At 40.2% G+C, this 17490-nt stretch overlaps 1 protein-coding gene across 1 annotated transcript in view; it reads right to left on the reverse strand.

Moving 5' to 3' along the window:
• The window catches only part of TRPC7 (transient receptor potential cation channel, subfamily C, member 7), a 65522-nt gene that overhangs the window by 9515 nt on the left and 38517 nt on the right, over positions 1 to 17490 (reverse strand). Inside the window, exons 4-7 of the mRNA XM_010019198.1 lie at positions 14138 to 14354; positions 8361 to 8594; positions 6433 to 6697; positions 610 to 805 (exon numbers count right to left, since the gene is read on the reverse strand). Coding sequence (XP_010017500.1) covers positions 610 to 805; positions 6433 to 6697; positions 8361 to 8594; positions 14138 to 14354 — 912 coding nt within the window. The remainder of the gene's footprint in view (positions 1 to 609; positions 806 to 6432; positions 6698 to 8360; positions 8595 to 14137; positions 14355 to 17490) is intronic.

The following is a 17490-nucleotide window of genomic DNA, read 5'->3' on the forward strand; positions in this document are numbered from 1 at the left end:
CAAAGCATTTAGCAAATCCAGCCTGTTAGTAGTTCTACCACTGAACAAGGCTGGGTAAACCCTGCAAACACCTTTCTGTGGTAAACTATTCATATTCGTTGAGAGCTGTGTTCATATCCTTCAAAAATAGCTTTTTGTGAATTCCATGCAGTTGTATGCCTGGTATTTGGAAAATCGGAAATTTTTACGTATGCATACACGAGCTTTACACCTATAGGGACTTGAGTGTTTAAGCAGTAGAGAACAGGGCAAAAAGCCAGATGAAGTATTAACTCCATCGTAAGTGAACAATGCAGCTGAGGTAACAGATGGATAAATGACACAGGGAGTGAAAATGAAAAATATCACAAAGCACTTTCATTAAGTACATGTAAAGGAAATTGGATTTACTCAAAGAAGGCCATCAAAAACAAGGAAGTTGAAATTGTTCTAAAAATGATTTATTGTTAATTATTAATTCAATTGTAATTTGAGGACAGACACAGCCTTAAATTTTCACACTGCAAGCACTCTAATTTTGAAATAAGCTACAGCTTCCTTGTTTTTTCACATTTTCATTATCAGTGATAATTAAGAACATTGAGTTTGTAATCTAATTTCTTATCTTACCTCAATTTCCTGATAGGAGTTGTTGATCATGGCTATTAGCATATTAAGCAGCACCACCACCATAGTCACGTTATATACTCCATAGAGTACGTATCCAATATTCTCAATGAATTTATGGTCGTACTTCAGCACCACAGATATCACTTCAGATAAGCCAAATATTGACCAGAATAAGGTTTTAAAACTTTCTTCTACCCTAAAAATGAAGAAAACAATCACTTTATAGAGATGGCACCAGGTAAGCCTGGCAAAATGCTGATAATAAAAACAGCAATCCAGCAATACAAATATGACGCCTTGGCACAGTCAGTGTAAACCATTGTCACCCAGGGATATGCCAAATCGTATTTCCTGATTTGATAAGGAAATATGATTTCTGATTAATACTGTAAAATTACAGTGCCCCCTTTTTCCTCCATCTGTTCTCTCAAGGGCATTATTTGCAACTTGGATATTGTGTGCCTATTAAGGACGGCTCCTCCGTGGTCATCTTGCAGCTTGTACCTTTCAGTGTAGGGCTTTTTACTTCTACTCACTCACCCTTTTCTCACCCAGAGAAGACAGGCAGAGATTATCAGAGAAAGGAAAGAAGGAACCTAATTTGACCTTCTACCTTCTTATATGCAGTTTCCAGGGCAGAAGAGAAGCATTACTTTTTCCCCAGAAGAAATGAATGAAATGTTCTGATTTGTGGCATTAATATGAAGAGCACAGTGTGCAAATATAGCCAGACCATACTCTGAATTTCTTCCTACCCTGCTTTGAGACTGTAAACAAGTCAGATGCCCAAGCATTTGTAGCAAAAATCTGCAATTAAGGAGTGGTAGGAGATGTTGCAGAGAGGAATTTTGATTTCATTATTACCCTTGTTTGAAATTAGAAAGGAACCAGAGGAAAACAAAAAGGTTGGAAGAAAAGGAGGGGAAAAAAAAGAGGAATAAGCCAAGGACAAGAAGAAGTGGGGCTGGAAAGGATGCAGCTGGACTGACAGGTCAAAAGAAGGGTCTGATTCAGAGGAGTCAAAGCTGTAACAGGCAGAGGGGAGCAACCACAGCTGAAAAGGAAGAAAAGAGAAGTGATGCTGGTACATTTTTAATTTACAAGTCATTTTGCCTTCCCTGAACAATCCTTACCATGTTAAGAGTTAACTGCCTGCTTTTTCCCCATGCCTGCCGGGAGGTAAACACCCCTAAGAAAACAATTCCATTGACAAATTGTTTTGATGAACCATTTTGTACTGGGGTGGCAGCCTAATCCTGCTAAATCTGTTTATAAAAACAGATTATAGACACTAACCGTGACATATCCTAAGGGAACAATAAGCTTTACATCATCTGCAGTATCAATTACACCATGTATAAAAGCAAGAGAAATTAATTTCAACCCTTTGAAAGGCTAGTGCACAGCATTGGGCAGTCCCTTTCTGCCCAAGTGAATTCCCAACATATGGTATTCTATATGCTGTTTATAAGTAGTAGTATGACTGCAGTAAAAATTTAGGTATCATTCTCAGCTAGTATAACTGCATTAATGTGTGGGGAGTAACCCCAAGCGGTGTTTCAAATAGATGATGCACAACTTCATTTAAAATGTGGCTTTGTCTTTAGCCTCCTTAATTCTCAGAGTCACTGACACCATCTTCTCCCCTGCTTGCTGCTTTGCACCAGGCTGGGACAGCACGCAAAGATAACTCTTGTGGGATGATCTATGACTGTGCTGCAAACAAGTGACATCGCTTTTCCACTTTCTGGACATTTCATCTCCTGTAACACTTTGCTCTTGTCTCCTGCCCTCATCCGCAGCAAAAAGTAGCTGGCATTAACGTGTCAGATACCCTTGTTTTATGGTAGCACTCTGGCCAGTGCTTATTGTGTACCTTCCAGTTAAGAAACACATGTAACACCAGAAATCAGTGGCTTTGAAACCCACCACATAAGTCACTTCTCAAAGTAATAAAACCCATAACCTCCAGCCTTGATCCCAGACGCACCCTGCTATTAACCTTTCTTTTTTAATTTGGAAAGGTTCCCTTGGCTTTCCTCCCTGCAGGCAGATTTTAATACAACGTGTCAACTCCGCTCCTTTTTGGCAGCTTAAGCATTAACCTTTGTTCTGGAGTGATGCCAAGTTCTCCTTGAAAAGTTAATTAAGGACTGTGAGTGGCCTTGTCTGCCCTGAGCACTGCAGAGGAGGCAGGCAAGGGCCGGGATGCTGGGCTCCAGTGCACGTGTCCATGATCCCTGTTCGCAGTGTCACGTAAGGGTAAGGGACCGGTGCTGATGGTGATGGGACTAGGAAGGTGGTGTGAGAGGTGGACCTGACCTGTAGCACCCCAAAAGGGTGCTTAACCATGCCCGTATGCAGATGCAGGTCCTTCTCTTATAGAAGAAACATTTCTAATGAGAACTTGTACTAATCCATCCCTACCATCCAAAAAGGCTGGATGGCTCTTTCCTTCTCCCTTTTAGATTACTGCCAAATTGCATGAGATTTGGCACAGGTTGCAGGGAACATCCGTTGGGGTTGTTTTTTGAGAACATGTCACTAAAACACGAGACAAGAATGTTTGGAGCCAAGTTCTCAAAGACTCCAAGATGCTGATGTGCCTCATCATTGCCAGCTAAGCAGTATACCCCCTCCCTGCAAGGTCAGTGGGTGTTACAGCCTTCTCAAAGGCAGACAAATGAAGTGGCAGATTGACTGATGCTTCTTATGGGGATGGGTATGCTGCAATCTCTCTCTGCTGTGCTAGAGCTAACTGTTTCAGTGGGGTTAAAGCAGAGAGACACTTTTGTTTCAATACCTGTAGTCCTGTAAAAGTTAAACAAAGATTTTGCAACCAAAGCAGAAAACAGATCAGAAGCAACCATCCTGTTGCAGATTTTCCTCACTTTTGTAAACAGCAGTGTGCTGTTCATCAAAAAAGGTCACAGCAAGGCTATGATTTCATGTCAATCTTGTGTCCTCGAAAGCTTCAGGCATCCTTTCAGACTTACTTCCTTAAAGTGATTGGCTGAGATTTAACACTGCATGAAAAGCAATGAAGTCACTATAATCTACAAAAATACTGCATTTTGACAAAGGGAAATGAGAATCAAAAAGCCTTCAAGCCTCAAAGTAGCACTGGCACTGAACAATGAGTCACTTTTCCCTTTGGGGAAAGGGAGACAGAAAACCTCATGTTTTAGCCTTCAGCCTGATTTGTGATGCGGAAAGCAAGATGAACACAATCAGCCTTGCCTCCATTCCGATTTTGTTTGCATAGCATGTTCTTAATTACAGGCTGTTTCAAGAGCTGTGTTCTGTACACAGTGTGCAATAAACAGATAAACATAGCTGGGGTTGGTTGCAACTGTCGTGGAAACCGATCTGCTTTTCAGCATTGCAGAACTTCCAAACAGTTTGAAAGTATACCCTGGTTAGTTAAATAATCTCTGTATTTAACTGTGTGAAGTCAAGTCCACTGCATCTGCAGTTCCTTTGCATCCAGAACATTAAAATAGAAGAAATGAGAAAACCTTTGCGTGATAACTGGCTTCAGAGGCCACTGGGGTGCACATGTTTGCTCTGTAGATGTGAACACAAGCAAAACAGAGCACATGATTTCAAAGGTGCGATAGCAAGGGAAGATGAAACCTAAGTTCACCAAACATTCACTCTCACTATTAGATCTTAGCAATAAACGAGTGTTATCTGGACAAATATACGCTCTTTTCTGCCTAAATACTGTCCTGGGAAGCTGTGGTTCTCTTAAATGTGTAACTCAAAGTTATTTCAGTGAGTAGCTGTTTGTCTAAGGTTTCTCCCTGAGGCTACTCAGTGAGCTGTCAGTTCAAGGCCCTTTGAAACTGGCCACAATCAGTTAGCACACAGATTCAGTGTGTCTTTTTCTGTCATGACCAGCCAAGTGACCTCTGAGAATCAGGTCCGATAGGTGAACAGCCACATTTCTGAGCATGAAACCTGCTTTTTGCAAGAGTTCACCCACCTCCATTAGAATTCACAAACGTGCCACCAGGAAATGCATTCAGCGACACCTCTGAAGTCACTGAACCATTATGAGGACACCAAAGTAAGCATTAGTCTTCTTTGCCTCAGTGAATGAACATCTGAGTTTCCTATTCAGCTCTAATACGGAAATCTTTCTTCTTTCCATAAACAAGTTAATGACAGCAGAAGTCCAGCACCTTCAGCATGGCCCATAGGTGGCTCATGAAAAATAGAGAAGGAAACGTTGCTGGAGCTGGTAGCTGCCCATCTGCCAATATAACCTTGTAATAAGCTTATTAAAAGCGTTTGAGACTGTACCTCAGGGCTTCTAGCTTGTTGAATGAAATGTCTGAGAAGGATTTTTGGGATGAATGTTAATCTATTCTCTTTGTTTCACATGATGAAAGGACTCATTTTCACTGATCATCGTTTGACACTCCCGTGTGTTTAAATAATCAGAAGAAAGTAAGTCTATCTGAAATCTCTTCCAAACTCTTAAAAGGAAAATTATGCTCATAACAACATGAAGTCCCTCCAGAATAAGTAGTCACCAGGCTGAAGTGAAGGAGGAAGAGCACTGCCTTTTGACAAGACTCTCCCCAGTCCAAACATCCCTGGGCATTTCAGCAATCTTTACTTCAGTGAGCAATCATCATTTTAGTCAATGTTTGCTCATTATTTCCATCAAAAATAGTACCTATTGGAAGATCCATTTAGGTAATGAGTGCTAATGAGAGAGTTATTGCACAGTGTTGCATCAGAGACTGGAATTAGTCAGTGATGTTCTCTAGTAATGTGCCTGGGGATACCATAACCGAGGGTTACTGTGCCACCAGGCAGTCAAGGATGGTATCAGCTCAACTTCTTATTAAGTCTTGTGCTTCAAGAGCATCTCTCTCTCTTTTCAAATAAGAAGCAAGTCACATCCCACACACCCGATTTTCTTCTACGTTACCACCGAGCACAGATAAATGTAATTGCATCTGGCCTTGTAAATCCTTCCATTAAAATGTATCTTGAGGTTACAGCAGAGGTCTAGAGGGCATATTTGGCTCAATTAGAGAAAGTAAACACTGTGTTACAGGATAGATGTTGCACAGGAGGGTGGTGTGGTAAAACTGGCTGCTGTGCCTTTGGAAGGAGACAGCCACTTGCAGGATAGAAATGATGCTGAAAAGGTCAATTCTCCTAGAGAGGCTATTTGCTAAACCCCCGCTCACTGTGTGGCATGTTAGAGAAAGCAAAGGGAAAACATTAAGCCAAGATTTCCTCTTCCCTCACAGATGGGTGTGTGGGAAGGCAAGTCCCCACAGTGTCCCCAAGGCTTTCACATGGCCTCTGCAGAAAAGCTCCCACTCAGGATTTAAAAACCACAGCCTAAACACCCTGTTTTGATTTGCTTTTCAGAGCATCATAACAAGCAGCTGGCTCTGCAGATGTGCACCTAATGATCACAGCTGCGCTCAGGTGCTGTCCTAAAGCCAACCTCAGATATGCAAAATCCTCTCTTATTTTACACACATTTACGTTTGCAGTTTTAAGAACAATAACCTTAAGCCTAACCTCTTCCCCACTTCTTATCTTGACTTATTATACTGAATATCTCACACATTTTCCTGATCTCTTATTTTGATTTCTAGAAACAACCATTTCTGAACTACACATCTCCCTGTGCTCGGGTTTTGACCCTGTGGTACCAGTTTCCCAGGTAAAATCTGGATGTGACTTCCCCACACAGCTGTATTAGCACCAACCTGAGCAGACCTTGCAGCAGCAATGGACCAGAATAGACTGAACCCTGCAAAAAACAGCTGCTTTTCCATAGGTACTCACGTTGTAAATGCAGGGTTGTATTTTGCACCAAGGTAGTAGGAGTAAAGATTGAACATTCCAATCATAAAGGCCAGGAACACCATGATGAAGATGACCATGAACTTGAAGATATCCTTCACAGTCCTCCCCAGAGAGATCTGCAGGGGGCCGAAGCTTTCGTTGGCTGGAAGAATGTAAGCAATGCGGGAGAAGCTGAGTACCACAGCTATTGCATACAGTCCTTCTGAAATGATCTGAGGATCCGAGGGAAGCCACTTGTTCCTGGCTAAAACAATACATGTACACTAGGTATTAGTAACAAAAAGTGATAGGTGGAAGCTGTTATGATAAATGACCCCCTTGTCAAGATTGAGCCTTGGCTTTGGCCAGGAGTTAAAGAAAAATAAAGAGTTTTGGAACAACTGGTCACTGAAGTCCTCAGTATGATGCACAAATATGGGTGAGAAGAATTAGTTGTGGTTTTTACATGGCAAAATGAGAAATGGGATTTACCAAAGTCACACAACAAATAAACAGCCTTGCTTTCGACAAACTTGGTATTTTCTGTTTCCTACTTGAGCACAAGTGCTTTTCCATCTGAAGCTCCTGGGATGGAGAACCAAAGCCACCTCACAGTGGAATTTGGCTATAGATTCAGATATATGGCACTGTGTCAATATTTGGAAAGGAAGCATTATGGAGGCTGAGATCTCTATCCCTACCATCAGGTAAGAAAGTTAGATAGGGCAGATATAACCATCAAGTGTATCATTTTCATGTTATCTTTAAATTAAAACCAATCCTTTCAGTCCAGTTGCTCTAATATTTTTACTTCAAAAAGCTTCTTGTTAAATAAATTAAATCATTTATTTAATCGACTAGAAATTTGAATGTTTGTATTAATATAGCTTGTAAGTGTCCCTGCGTCAACTGAGCTTCTTGATGAAAAGAATGTGACTCAGGGATAAAACATGCCACATCTTCAAGGACACAGCAGTAAACTTAGGCATCATTTGCAGTAATGTGGTCCAAAGGAAAAGCAGCAGATGGAGGCATTCGCAGGATCTGGTTGTGACATTCTGTTCTGGACTCTTCGCACCTCTGTGTCATGAACTCACTTTAAATGGGTCAGCAGCAAACCACAGAGAGGCCACATCATCTCAGTGGCCTCTTGCTTGCCTGAGCAGGAAGAGGGAAGCTTACTTACCTTCAGAGGGCACACACCAGGCAGGAGGCTGAGCCCACAGCTGTGCACACTGCTGGGAATCCCCATCAATTTTGCTCAGGCTTACATCTAAAGCTTGCAGAGGCATGCAATGAATCCAGTCCCCACACTGGGGTGCAAAGCTCTATTCATTTATAAATATCAAAGAAAAACCATTTCAGCCATCAAAAAGAATGTTGTCAAGGCTATGCTACTGCTTGCATTTCCGAATGTTAGCAGATGACATAGGCTGTCCAAAAATAAAGTTTTTCTCTTGGAAGAGCAGCAGCTTATAGGAGTAATTGGGGTTTGTATTCCCATTATACAGGTGTTGGATGTACCAGAGGTGCAGAGCACCAATAGCTAGAAAGGCAGCTCCAGATCCTACGTATGTTCACACATCTCCCTCCTCTCACGTTTGGAAAGCCAAGCAGGTTCATTAATCTGTAATTTAAATTATATTTTACTCCCTCTCAGTTCTTGATTATTTGTTGCTCAAGCTATTTTGTCGGGATGTGATTGACCTGAATGTGGCCTTAATATAAGATCAGAGATTGAATGAAGCTCAGATCTCAATTCTTTTCTGACTGTTTAGGAAGATGGCTGGAATGGGTAGATCTAAGCAGAATAATTTGGTTTAGTTAGAAAAAAGCCACCTAAATATCACAAAAAGAAAGCTGCTTTCAGCACTGCCACACATTAGCCTTAAAGAACAGGAAGCATTAGATAGCGAAAAGCATCTTACCATAAGTAAAATAAGCAACTTCAGGGGGAAGGGTGACATTATTGAGGTCATCATCTTGAACGTACTGATCTACGTACTGTTGTGCTTCAGTTGCTTTGAGAAAAGCCATGAACCTGGCAGTGAACGATGCCACGAAGATGGACAGCATCCCGAAGTCCAGCAGGTTCCAGAGATGCACCACGTATTCACGTGGACCCTCTTCCCAGATCTCCTTGCACTCTGACCATATCATGCCTGTGGAAAGGACAAACCACATTTAACAGGCAGAGAAAGTGCTTTTTGTATTCAGGCAGACCTGTTCCTTGGCTAACAGTAACTTCTGAGACAGAAGCAAATGGCTCTTCAATTAAACTGAATTTCTTGAGAGTGGTTCGCATCAACTTTTCTTCAAAATCATCAAAATCTTTAAAGCTTACATGTTCTTTTGTGCATATGAGGTAGAAACTTCAAAATTTCAATGAGTCAATGGTAAAGTAGATTTCTGGCGATGTCAGAGAAAGTACAGATCAGAAATAGTGAAGACAATAGAAAATCCTACTGCTGATCTATTTGGAAAAAATGTAGTTTCCTTTCTTGTCCCCAAAATCTCCTTGCTAAACTCTGCCACTGAAGGGGGTAGTGCTTCCTCTGCTGATGTTCTCCTCCTTCCCTAAAATAGTGGGCAGGTCCATTTTGAGAATGGAAACAGATCTTTGCGAGGGAAAAATCTGATCCACGAGTAAATACAGTGTGACTAGAGAAAAGGTAAGACAGAAGTTCTTAAAACTCATATATAAGCACTTTTCAGAGCTCAGGTCAAATTCACCAGATTTCCCCACTTGCAATCACAGCAGGGCTCTAGAGTCAGAATCTTGTTTCTGAATAGCTAAACTATCAGAATATGTAACCCACTGATAAATATTTCCTGCACTCTATTGAATCCTGTTTCCATAGCAGCAGTAAAATTCACATTTAACCAAGCATGAGCAGCGCCTGCCAATTTCCACGTGGCCTCCTGCAACCTTGTCCTTTCTGTGAACTCTTCTTCATCCTCTTTGCTGGAAGCTCTCGTGGCGTGGCATGTAATTGCATTTGCTTGGCTACTTCAGAGGCTCCTGGAAGCACGTGGTGTCCCAAGAGATGCAGTTGAAGACTGGGTTATAGGGAAGGAAGCAAGTCAGTGTGGATCTAGCCGGAGGATGGAGGAATGAAGAACTTCTGATGCCAGCCCTTGTGCATGGGGAAGGATTTGAAAGAAAAAGGAAAGCTAAACTATTGATACCACCACTGGCCAAGGCACAGTGGGTGCCCTCCATAGACCTGGAATCTCCAGGCAGGTCCTTGGAGATGTACCTTGCTTTAGGTTCTGCCCCATATAGATCTGTCTAGGGAGAGAGCCAGAGGTCTGCTGATTGTGGAGCAGAGCCAGAGGGTGGGCAGGATAAGAGCCTCCCAGCTCTTCTCCTCGAGTCCTCATGTGCTTGGCAGGCTAAAAGCAGGAACTTCATCCCAAGCTGTCATTCACCACGAGTAAGATTTAATAATAAATAGCTTAAGCGAGAAGGTGGAAGAATTGGTTTCTCAGGAACTGTCCTGGAGCAGGGATAAAATATTAAAGAAACATTTCTAGTTTAAAATATTAAAGAAACATTTCTAGCTAAAAAAAAGTACTCCAGAAGTGAAACACAGGAGCCATTCGCCCTGTGCATTACACGTGCGTGTTGCACAAAGGTACTAAAGCCCTTCTGGAAATATCACATGCACAGTAACATTGCCCACCAAAGCACTTGTTCACTCGTGTTCAAAATGTCTTTTCTGGTTTAAATATTAACTCCTCCATCCAAATTTATTTCTAATCTTAGTCACTTAATATACCTAAGTCACAGATTAATGAAGTAAGAAACATCTAAAACTGAGTAGACTCACTATAATTAGAACCACTCCATGGAGGTATCACACTATTGGACTGTAATTTACATCATTCTTTTTGTCAATGGTGTGGCAATCATTTTTTATCCATACATATGGAAAAATGTCTATTCAGGACAAGTAGAAAAGTTGCAGTAATTACTTGGTTAGAAGTGCTGGGTAATTGTATATACATTGTGAGAGAGTAATACAAAACTTCTCTTCAAGTAAAAATGAGAAGAGAAAAAGAAGCTGAAATTCAGGGGATGGGACTTAAGATGAGAGGTGAAAAATAAAGGACTGCAACTAGAGAAAGCAGATTTGCTAGGATGTGATTACATTCCAATACGCTGTTTCTGAGGTCCCAATGGGGACCTCTCCCTCTGGGAGAGGTCGTTTCCCCGAGGTAGACACACACAATATTTATAAGCATACATACGTGTGTGCGTATATATATCTGTGTGTCTTGGTTTACGTATTTAATAGCAAGTGTGTAATTGTGTATATTAACTGTAATAATCAAATGTTGTCAGAAATCTTGTGATTCACCTAAATACTGCAAACTGCTGCTAAACGGCACTTGTAATCCTCTAGATGAATACTACTGACCAAGGCTGAGACTAAGACTAGATCCAACTGCACCTACATTCTGTCAGGAGATTAGAAAGCAAGGGGGTCTATTCTGAACCTCGGGACTCAATGGAAGAATCTTCCTTATTCCTTTATATCCCCAGTTTCTGTTCACATCACTTTAGGCACTTCTGTATAAACCACTTTAGCCTGACTGTTTAAATCGTTGTCAATTCTGACACCATTTCTTTTGGTATGTAGTAGAGGGAACCTTGCCATTGAACTGTGTTGAATCACACTTTTATACATTTCTATTAAAATCACTTTGCTGATATCCCTGATGGTGATTCTTTGAGTGATCCCAACCACTCTTTTCACAACAGAGAGTCAAGCTACAGGCATGGCCTGTCTGGAAGAAAAATGGGTTTCCATAAGTACCGTTCACCACCCGTGCACAAAAAGGAACAGTTTGTCAGATTTTTATGTTCACTCGCCTGGTACATAAATCATGAGCAGATGATGTTGCAGAGCTGATTTTAAGCCTTCCTGGATCCACCAAAGGCTGTTGGGTTAAGAGAGAGATTTGTGCTCAGATTTTGTCTATCCAGAGCTTAACTGTTACCTTGGCTGCTTGTGCAGTGGGGATTTTGTCTCTCTAAATTAAACCTCCATGCTTCCAGTGCACACTTTTGTCCCTATTGTGCACAAGGAAAATCACAGCATTCCTGACTTGCAGGGAAGAGAAAGGAAGAGGTAGCCAAGGCATACACAGAGGCTTTAGCTGAAATTTCTGTGCCCCATGTACAAAGGGGCAAGTTCTCATCTCAGAGCATCATAGAATGCTTTTTCTCTGCACTAACAGGTTTATAATCTATAGCTCTTGGATGGTCTTTCATAACAAAGAGGAGTGAGACCATAAAGGCATTCTCCCACCTAAAATGCTATCTGACTGCTCATGGGGATGTTAAACGTGCTACCAGCACTACCTGCCTGATCCAACAATGCTCTACAGCCATTTTGGATGTGCAGGCTAATGGAAAGTAAAGCCTCTTATATGGATTATTGGAGCAGGATGAACTGCTTGCCTGGCTGAAAGTCACTGCCCCAGCTCGCTTTACTCCATTACCTGCCTCTATTAGAAGTAGTTGCGAGCAGGAAATGGCAATGGTATCGGTTTGCATAATCCCAGTCTGAAATGCTCCTACTGGTAGTTTTCTCTTAAGACATGTTCACATGGATCAACTTTCATATCTCCAGCAAAATTAATAGCAGGGACTGCTATCACAGGTTGTGCTTGCTTGTGGCCACGCTATGCTATGCTAATGTAACACATTCTCCTCTAATAACGCTGTTCTGAACATGCATCATAATTTCACGGTTGACAGCCAGATAACTCAGGCAGCCAATTTTCTCCCCAAAAAAGAACCAAGATCAGGGACCTGTAAGCTAATTTCTCAAAAATGGTCTGCTATTGTTGGAACCAGTAATGTGTCATCAGCATTTATCATTGCTGCCACAGTATGAAGGAGGAAAGAGAAAGAAGAGGAACAGAAGGAAGGGATTTACAAGAATCCCTGAGAATAAATAAAACACCACTTTTTGATCATACTATGAAACAAAATGTAGGCAGCACACATACACTCTTGAGTCTGGATACAGCTACTGCAGGTTTTGTTAGGTAGGCTTAAATACAGCTACGTGTATTTAGTGCACAAGAGTTAAGATTTATTATACTTTAACATAAACTTACTGTCTACCTCTATTTGCCACTTTTTGGAAAATAATATCTTGGCAGCTTTACCTGTGATATTTCTTTATAGCATTTATTTTAATTATATTTCTACTTCTATACACATATTTATAACACCTGTAAGATTTTTGCACCAAAAGGCTGGGTATTCCTCCTGCTTTAGTGCTTTTACAGTCCTTTAAGGTCAGCGTCACATATGGGGCTCATCAAATGGCCAAGCCCCGGTGACAGCTATCTGCAAGGCACATGCATCAATCTTTCACCACAGCATTGCTGAAACATTATTTGAAGCTTTACGTAGGCAGACAGGTAAAATGGCCAGAGAATATTGCCAGAGCTTATGCAGGCAGTCATTAGAAAATCTCATTATACTCCGCAATCTGTACAATGAATCACCTTTCCTCTCTCAAAAAAGCAGAAACCTTAGCTTTAAATTAAATGTCTTCTTCTTCATCTCTCAGGAGCTTACCAGGCCGACAGATATCCAGTGCCTATAAGAAAAGAATATCTAGTCTGAAATCTAATCACCGTGGTCCAACTGTTTTAGTATCATTTTTAAAATATATCTTACAGACTTACTCTATCCAGCCTGGCATCTATTCAGTATTTTCTAGCCTAATATCCTGTATGGGATTCTGATTATTGTGGGGACAGGGAACAAAGAAATGGTGGCTAGGAAGCCATCAGATAGAGCAGCCTTATCCTATTTTTCAGGGAAGTTTAATGCTATCAGTATTTATGGAACAGTGGAATTTGCTGCAAGAAGAGAATCAAAATCATGGTGGTGAGTAAAAATAGATGCAGAAGAGGTAGACAAAGATTCTGCAGAGTTGATAGGCTCAATTTCACAATAAATCCTTCTGAGCTTGTTTAGATGAGTGGTTCAAGATAGCTGACCTGCCAGGAATAAATTATGCCTATAGGAAAATTAATGTATCTGAATTTGCCTAAAACTCCCTGGAAGTGTGACATACTTTTGCACTTGAAGGGTTCATCCACATGAAGCTCTAGTTTATAATTGCCAGATAACTGAATTTCTTTTAAAAGATGTGAATGCTGTGCTGTCCCCTCACCAGTGACAATACATACAATGGATTTCATAAAATCCAACTCTTACACACCTAGCAGCTTTCATCACGAGATCTCAGAGTTCATTATAAGGACATAAAAAGCTTACAAGAAAGTAAATATTCATTTTGCAGATGAAAAAACTGAGGTTCTTTGGTTCACTGAGGTTCATTCATTGTTCATATAAAAGTATGTCATGGCAGGGAAATAAGAGAGGCTGGTGGTCACCCACATCCCAGTGGACACATTTCATTCTGCTCATTTTTGATGGAGTAATGTCCTATAGAGAAGCTATGAATTTCTGTGGCTATATTACCTTCTTCAAGATGCAATGATTAAACCCATAGAGGTAAACAAACATCATTTGTAGCATTCAACATGGAAAATCAGGAAAGCGAGAATTTGCTAAGCATCATTCAAAAGCATAATTTTCAAAAGCAGTGACCAAGATCAAAGTCTTCCTTGATCTTGGAGGACTTGTAGACATTTTGGTTTTGCTTACCCAATACCCACTTCATGATCAGCAATTCTGTCCATGAGAATTGAGTTGTTTTGACTCTAAATATTTGTTTCGGATGATCCGTGATGGTCTCGTTTGGGAGATTTTTCACTCCTTCAAACCGATCTGATGCATTCACTACTAACAGTCCAAGGAAGATTGTGAAAGAAACTGCATGTGCCACAAACTTCATGAAAGGACTTCGGAGGGTCCGTCCCAGCTGCAATGAAACAAACATGACATAAGATCTTTTTTCCCCTTTATCTACCTCCTGGAAGGTTTTTTCTATAAAAGTTGGAACCATTTGGATTCAGAAATGATTTCCAGATCATGAACTAAATGGGGCTTTGATTTGTTCAAGTTGTTCTTTGCTATTACTAGACATTATGCATTGCAGTTTAAATCATGCCCCTTGGATAATTTTCTGTGCATGGCAGTATCTTACATTGCTCCTTTATAAACAAATACAATATCTAATTGTCCCGGCCATATGGCAAGTGGAAAAAGAATAGACAGGACATTTATCCAAGAGACATGTTTGCGTGTATACATGTTATATGGAGGTACTCATGTGTGTCAATATATATCCTAATGATGGGCCCTCTTCTTGTCCTTACATCAGTGTTACATATTAGAATATTTTATTAATGCTGAATTCTTGGTTCATTAACAATGTGTAGGAAATAGCCTTCTGCTTAAGTATTCTTTAGTAATGTGTGTAATATGCTTTGGTATGACAGTCTTCTCTTGTAATTACTACGAACGCTGAAGATTCACTCTCTGGAACACAAGGATTTATTTCAAGACATTAAGCCAAGAATCAGAGCAGCAGATCCCTTCACTACAGCTAATATTGGTTCCATTCTTCTTGAAAAGCTTTCTTTGTTAATTAATTTCAATAACACTCTTCTCATTTTACATTTTCTGTGATCTAAGAAAACATTACTCCAGAAAGATGTCAGAGTATAAGCATTTTTAGGAGCTCAAGGACTGATGCCTGCAGTGTTGGACACAATAGATTGGAAGTGCCTTCCTGTATGTGTCCTTTCCAAAACCACCTCAAAACAAATGAGACATTTTTGCACTATATTACTCATTGATTCATTTCCATCGATGACACAATATCCTTAAAATCTACTTAGTATCTATTGACTTAATAATAAACCCCTTTATTAACATGCTTGCTTTTTTCTGAGGCCAATAAGGATGTGTTTAAGTAAGTAGGTATCACACTGAATCAAGCACCAAGTTTCTTTAATTTTCTTTAGGAATATTATGGCAGATGTAGGAGTAAATGAAGTGTGTTAAACCAATCCCAACACTTCTGGTGCTGGTTCACTCCTCTGCTGTAAACCTTGGTGTCGTGTTAGTTCTCAACAGCTTTTTATGGCTGGTGTTGGGTAGATTTACGCTCAGTAGCAGAACTTACATTTCCAGTGCAGAGCTGATGGGATGTGCTTGAACAATATCCCATACATCATCATCTCAGATATTTTCCTGTCTGAGAGAGTTCAAATTGCAAGAGTAAAGTGGGATAACTATGGGCATATGGGTCTTTACCAGCAAAGGTTTAAGAAAGTGAATTTGTAATCTGTATGGGACTCATTTCTACCCTGAATTCACTAGATAAGAAAAAGCACTGGCTATTGAACTATGAATTGTCTCCAAATAATTAATTTTTTGCTGTCTATAGAAACTTTAAAAAGAGACCTGACGCTAAAGTAGCATAGCCCCAGTTATCAGAGAAATAATCCCATACATTACAAGACCAAATGAATTTTGTGGGTAATTTCCCTCAGTTCTCTACTCATTTAACAAAAGTCTGCATTTAGTCAGCATTACATCAGCATTTTATTCCCTTTATTACTGTGGAAAGCTTACAATTTTTTCTTGAGCTGATGCTTTTCAGTATCTTCTTAGAAATCTGATTTTTAGCAAAGAGCTACAGGATGTGTATGACTAGAATATTCTGTACCAAATTAACGGAGCATCAATTCCTCCAGTCAGCCTAATGCTTTATGACAATAAGATGTATTTTTCAAGCAACATGATACTGTTACACTCAAGATGTGTAACTACTTGGATGTATCAATTTCTCAATTACTATTAATAATCAAAATATCATCTTCCATCAAATCAGGATTGCAGGGAAGTGCCTGCCTGTAACTCTTAAGACAGAAATACTGACACTGAATATACAGGTTCATTCTTAAAAGAATAGCCCATTTCATGACTTAGTATCATATCTGTATTGCAGGAAAATAGTGGAATATGCAGACATGTCAAAACGAAAATATATAAAATGGGATATTGAAACACAGTTTTCCAAATGCAGATTATTCCAAAAGACAGGAACAAATAAAGATAAAAGCATCATAAAGAAAAAAGACATTAATATTTTCAATACTATGCTCATAGCAGAAGAATGAAGAATATTGTACTAATTTTATGTAGCTTAAATGGGGAGGAAAACACCCAGAGTAGAAAGACAGGGGTACACCTTTAGGTGGAGTGAACTATTAAACTTCTGGTGCTTAAATAGTGCTGCATCTGCCACAGCAAGAGTTACACTCCATAAATCCCCAGCATGGCTACATGAACAACCAGGCAGTAAGAGCTGTGTATAAGCAACCTCTGCCAGTGCTGTAACATTTGAATGTGCCCTTCAACTGGCCAGAAAGGGAAGTTGTTCTCGAAGCTCTGCACAGTCCAGTCTCACTTGCTCTTGCTATTATATTTTTGGGCAGCAGACGGTGCAATTTTTCCATTCTCTGTCTTCTCTATTTTGATCAGCAGTGAAACCAACATATCAAGCATTTCATAGACATGGTCTCCACGAGATGCTTGAGTCATCACAGGTATTTTCAGGAGAGGATGGGCTGACACTCTGCAGGTCTTTTCAGCAGTTTATGCATCCAGAGGTGAATGAACCACTGACACTAAAACCGGTTTTAATGAAGACATCCTTGTGCAAAACAGGAGTTACAAGCTCAGTTGCAAACTCAATTACTCTAAATGAAAGTACTTTTCTTGGAGATATTTTGGAATAGACCAGCCTTAAGCATATTTTATTACATCAGATGTTCTGCAAGACTGTTTTCAGAAGGTTTTTCTGATTGCACTAACATAAATCTTTTCAAATTATGGTCTTTCTTTAATACCCATCTGTGGATCTATAATTTCTTGGACAAATTTAGAAAGGATTCCCCGCTGGCTTTTAAAAGAAATGGAAGAAAATGCTTTCAATCCTGAATACATTTACCAGCACCAGGGGTCATTTTTATCAAATTTAAGTACCTCTGATAAGCCTCAAAAAACTCTACACTGTAATGGATGATGTTGCTGGCTATTGCTGA

This window comes from Nestor notabilis, unplaced genomic scaffold (genome assembly GCF_000696875.1).
Source record: "Nestor notabilis isolate BGI_N333 unplaced genomic scaffold, ASM69687v1 scaffold24537, whole genome shotgun sequence".
NCBI lineage: Eukaryota > Metazoa > Chordata > Aves > Psittaciformes > Psittacidae > Nestor > Nestor notabilis.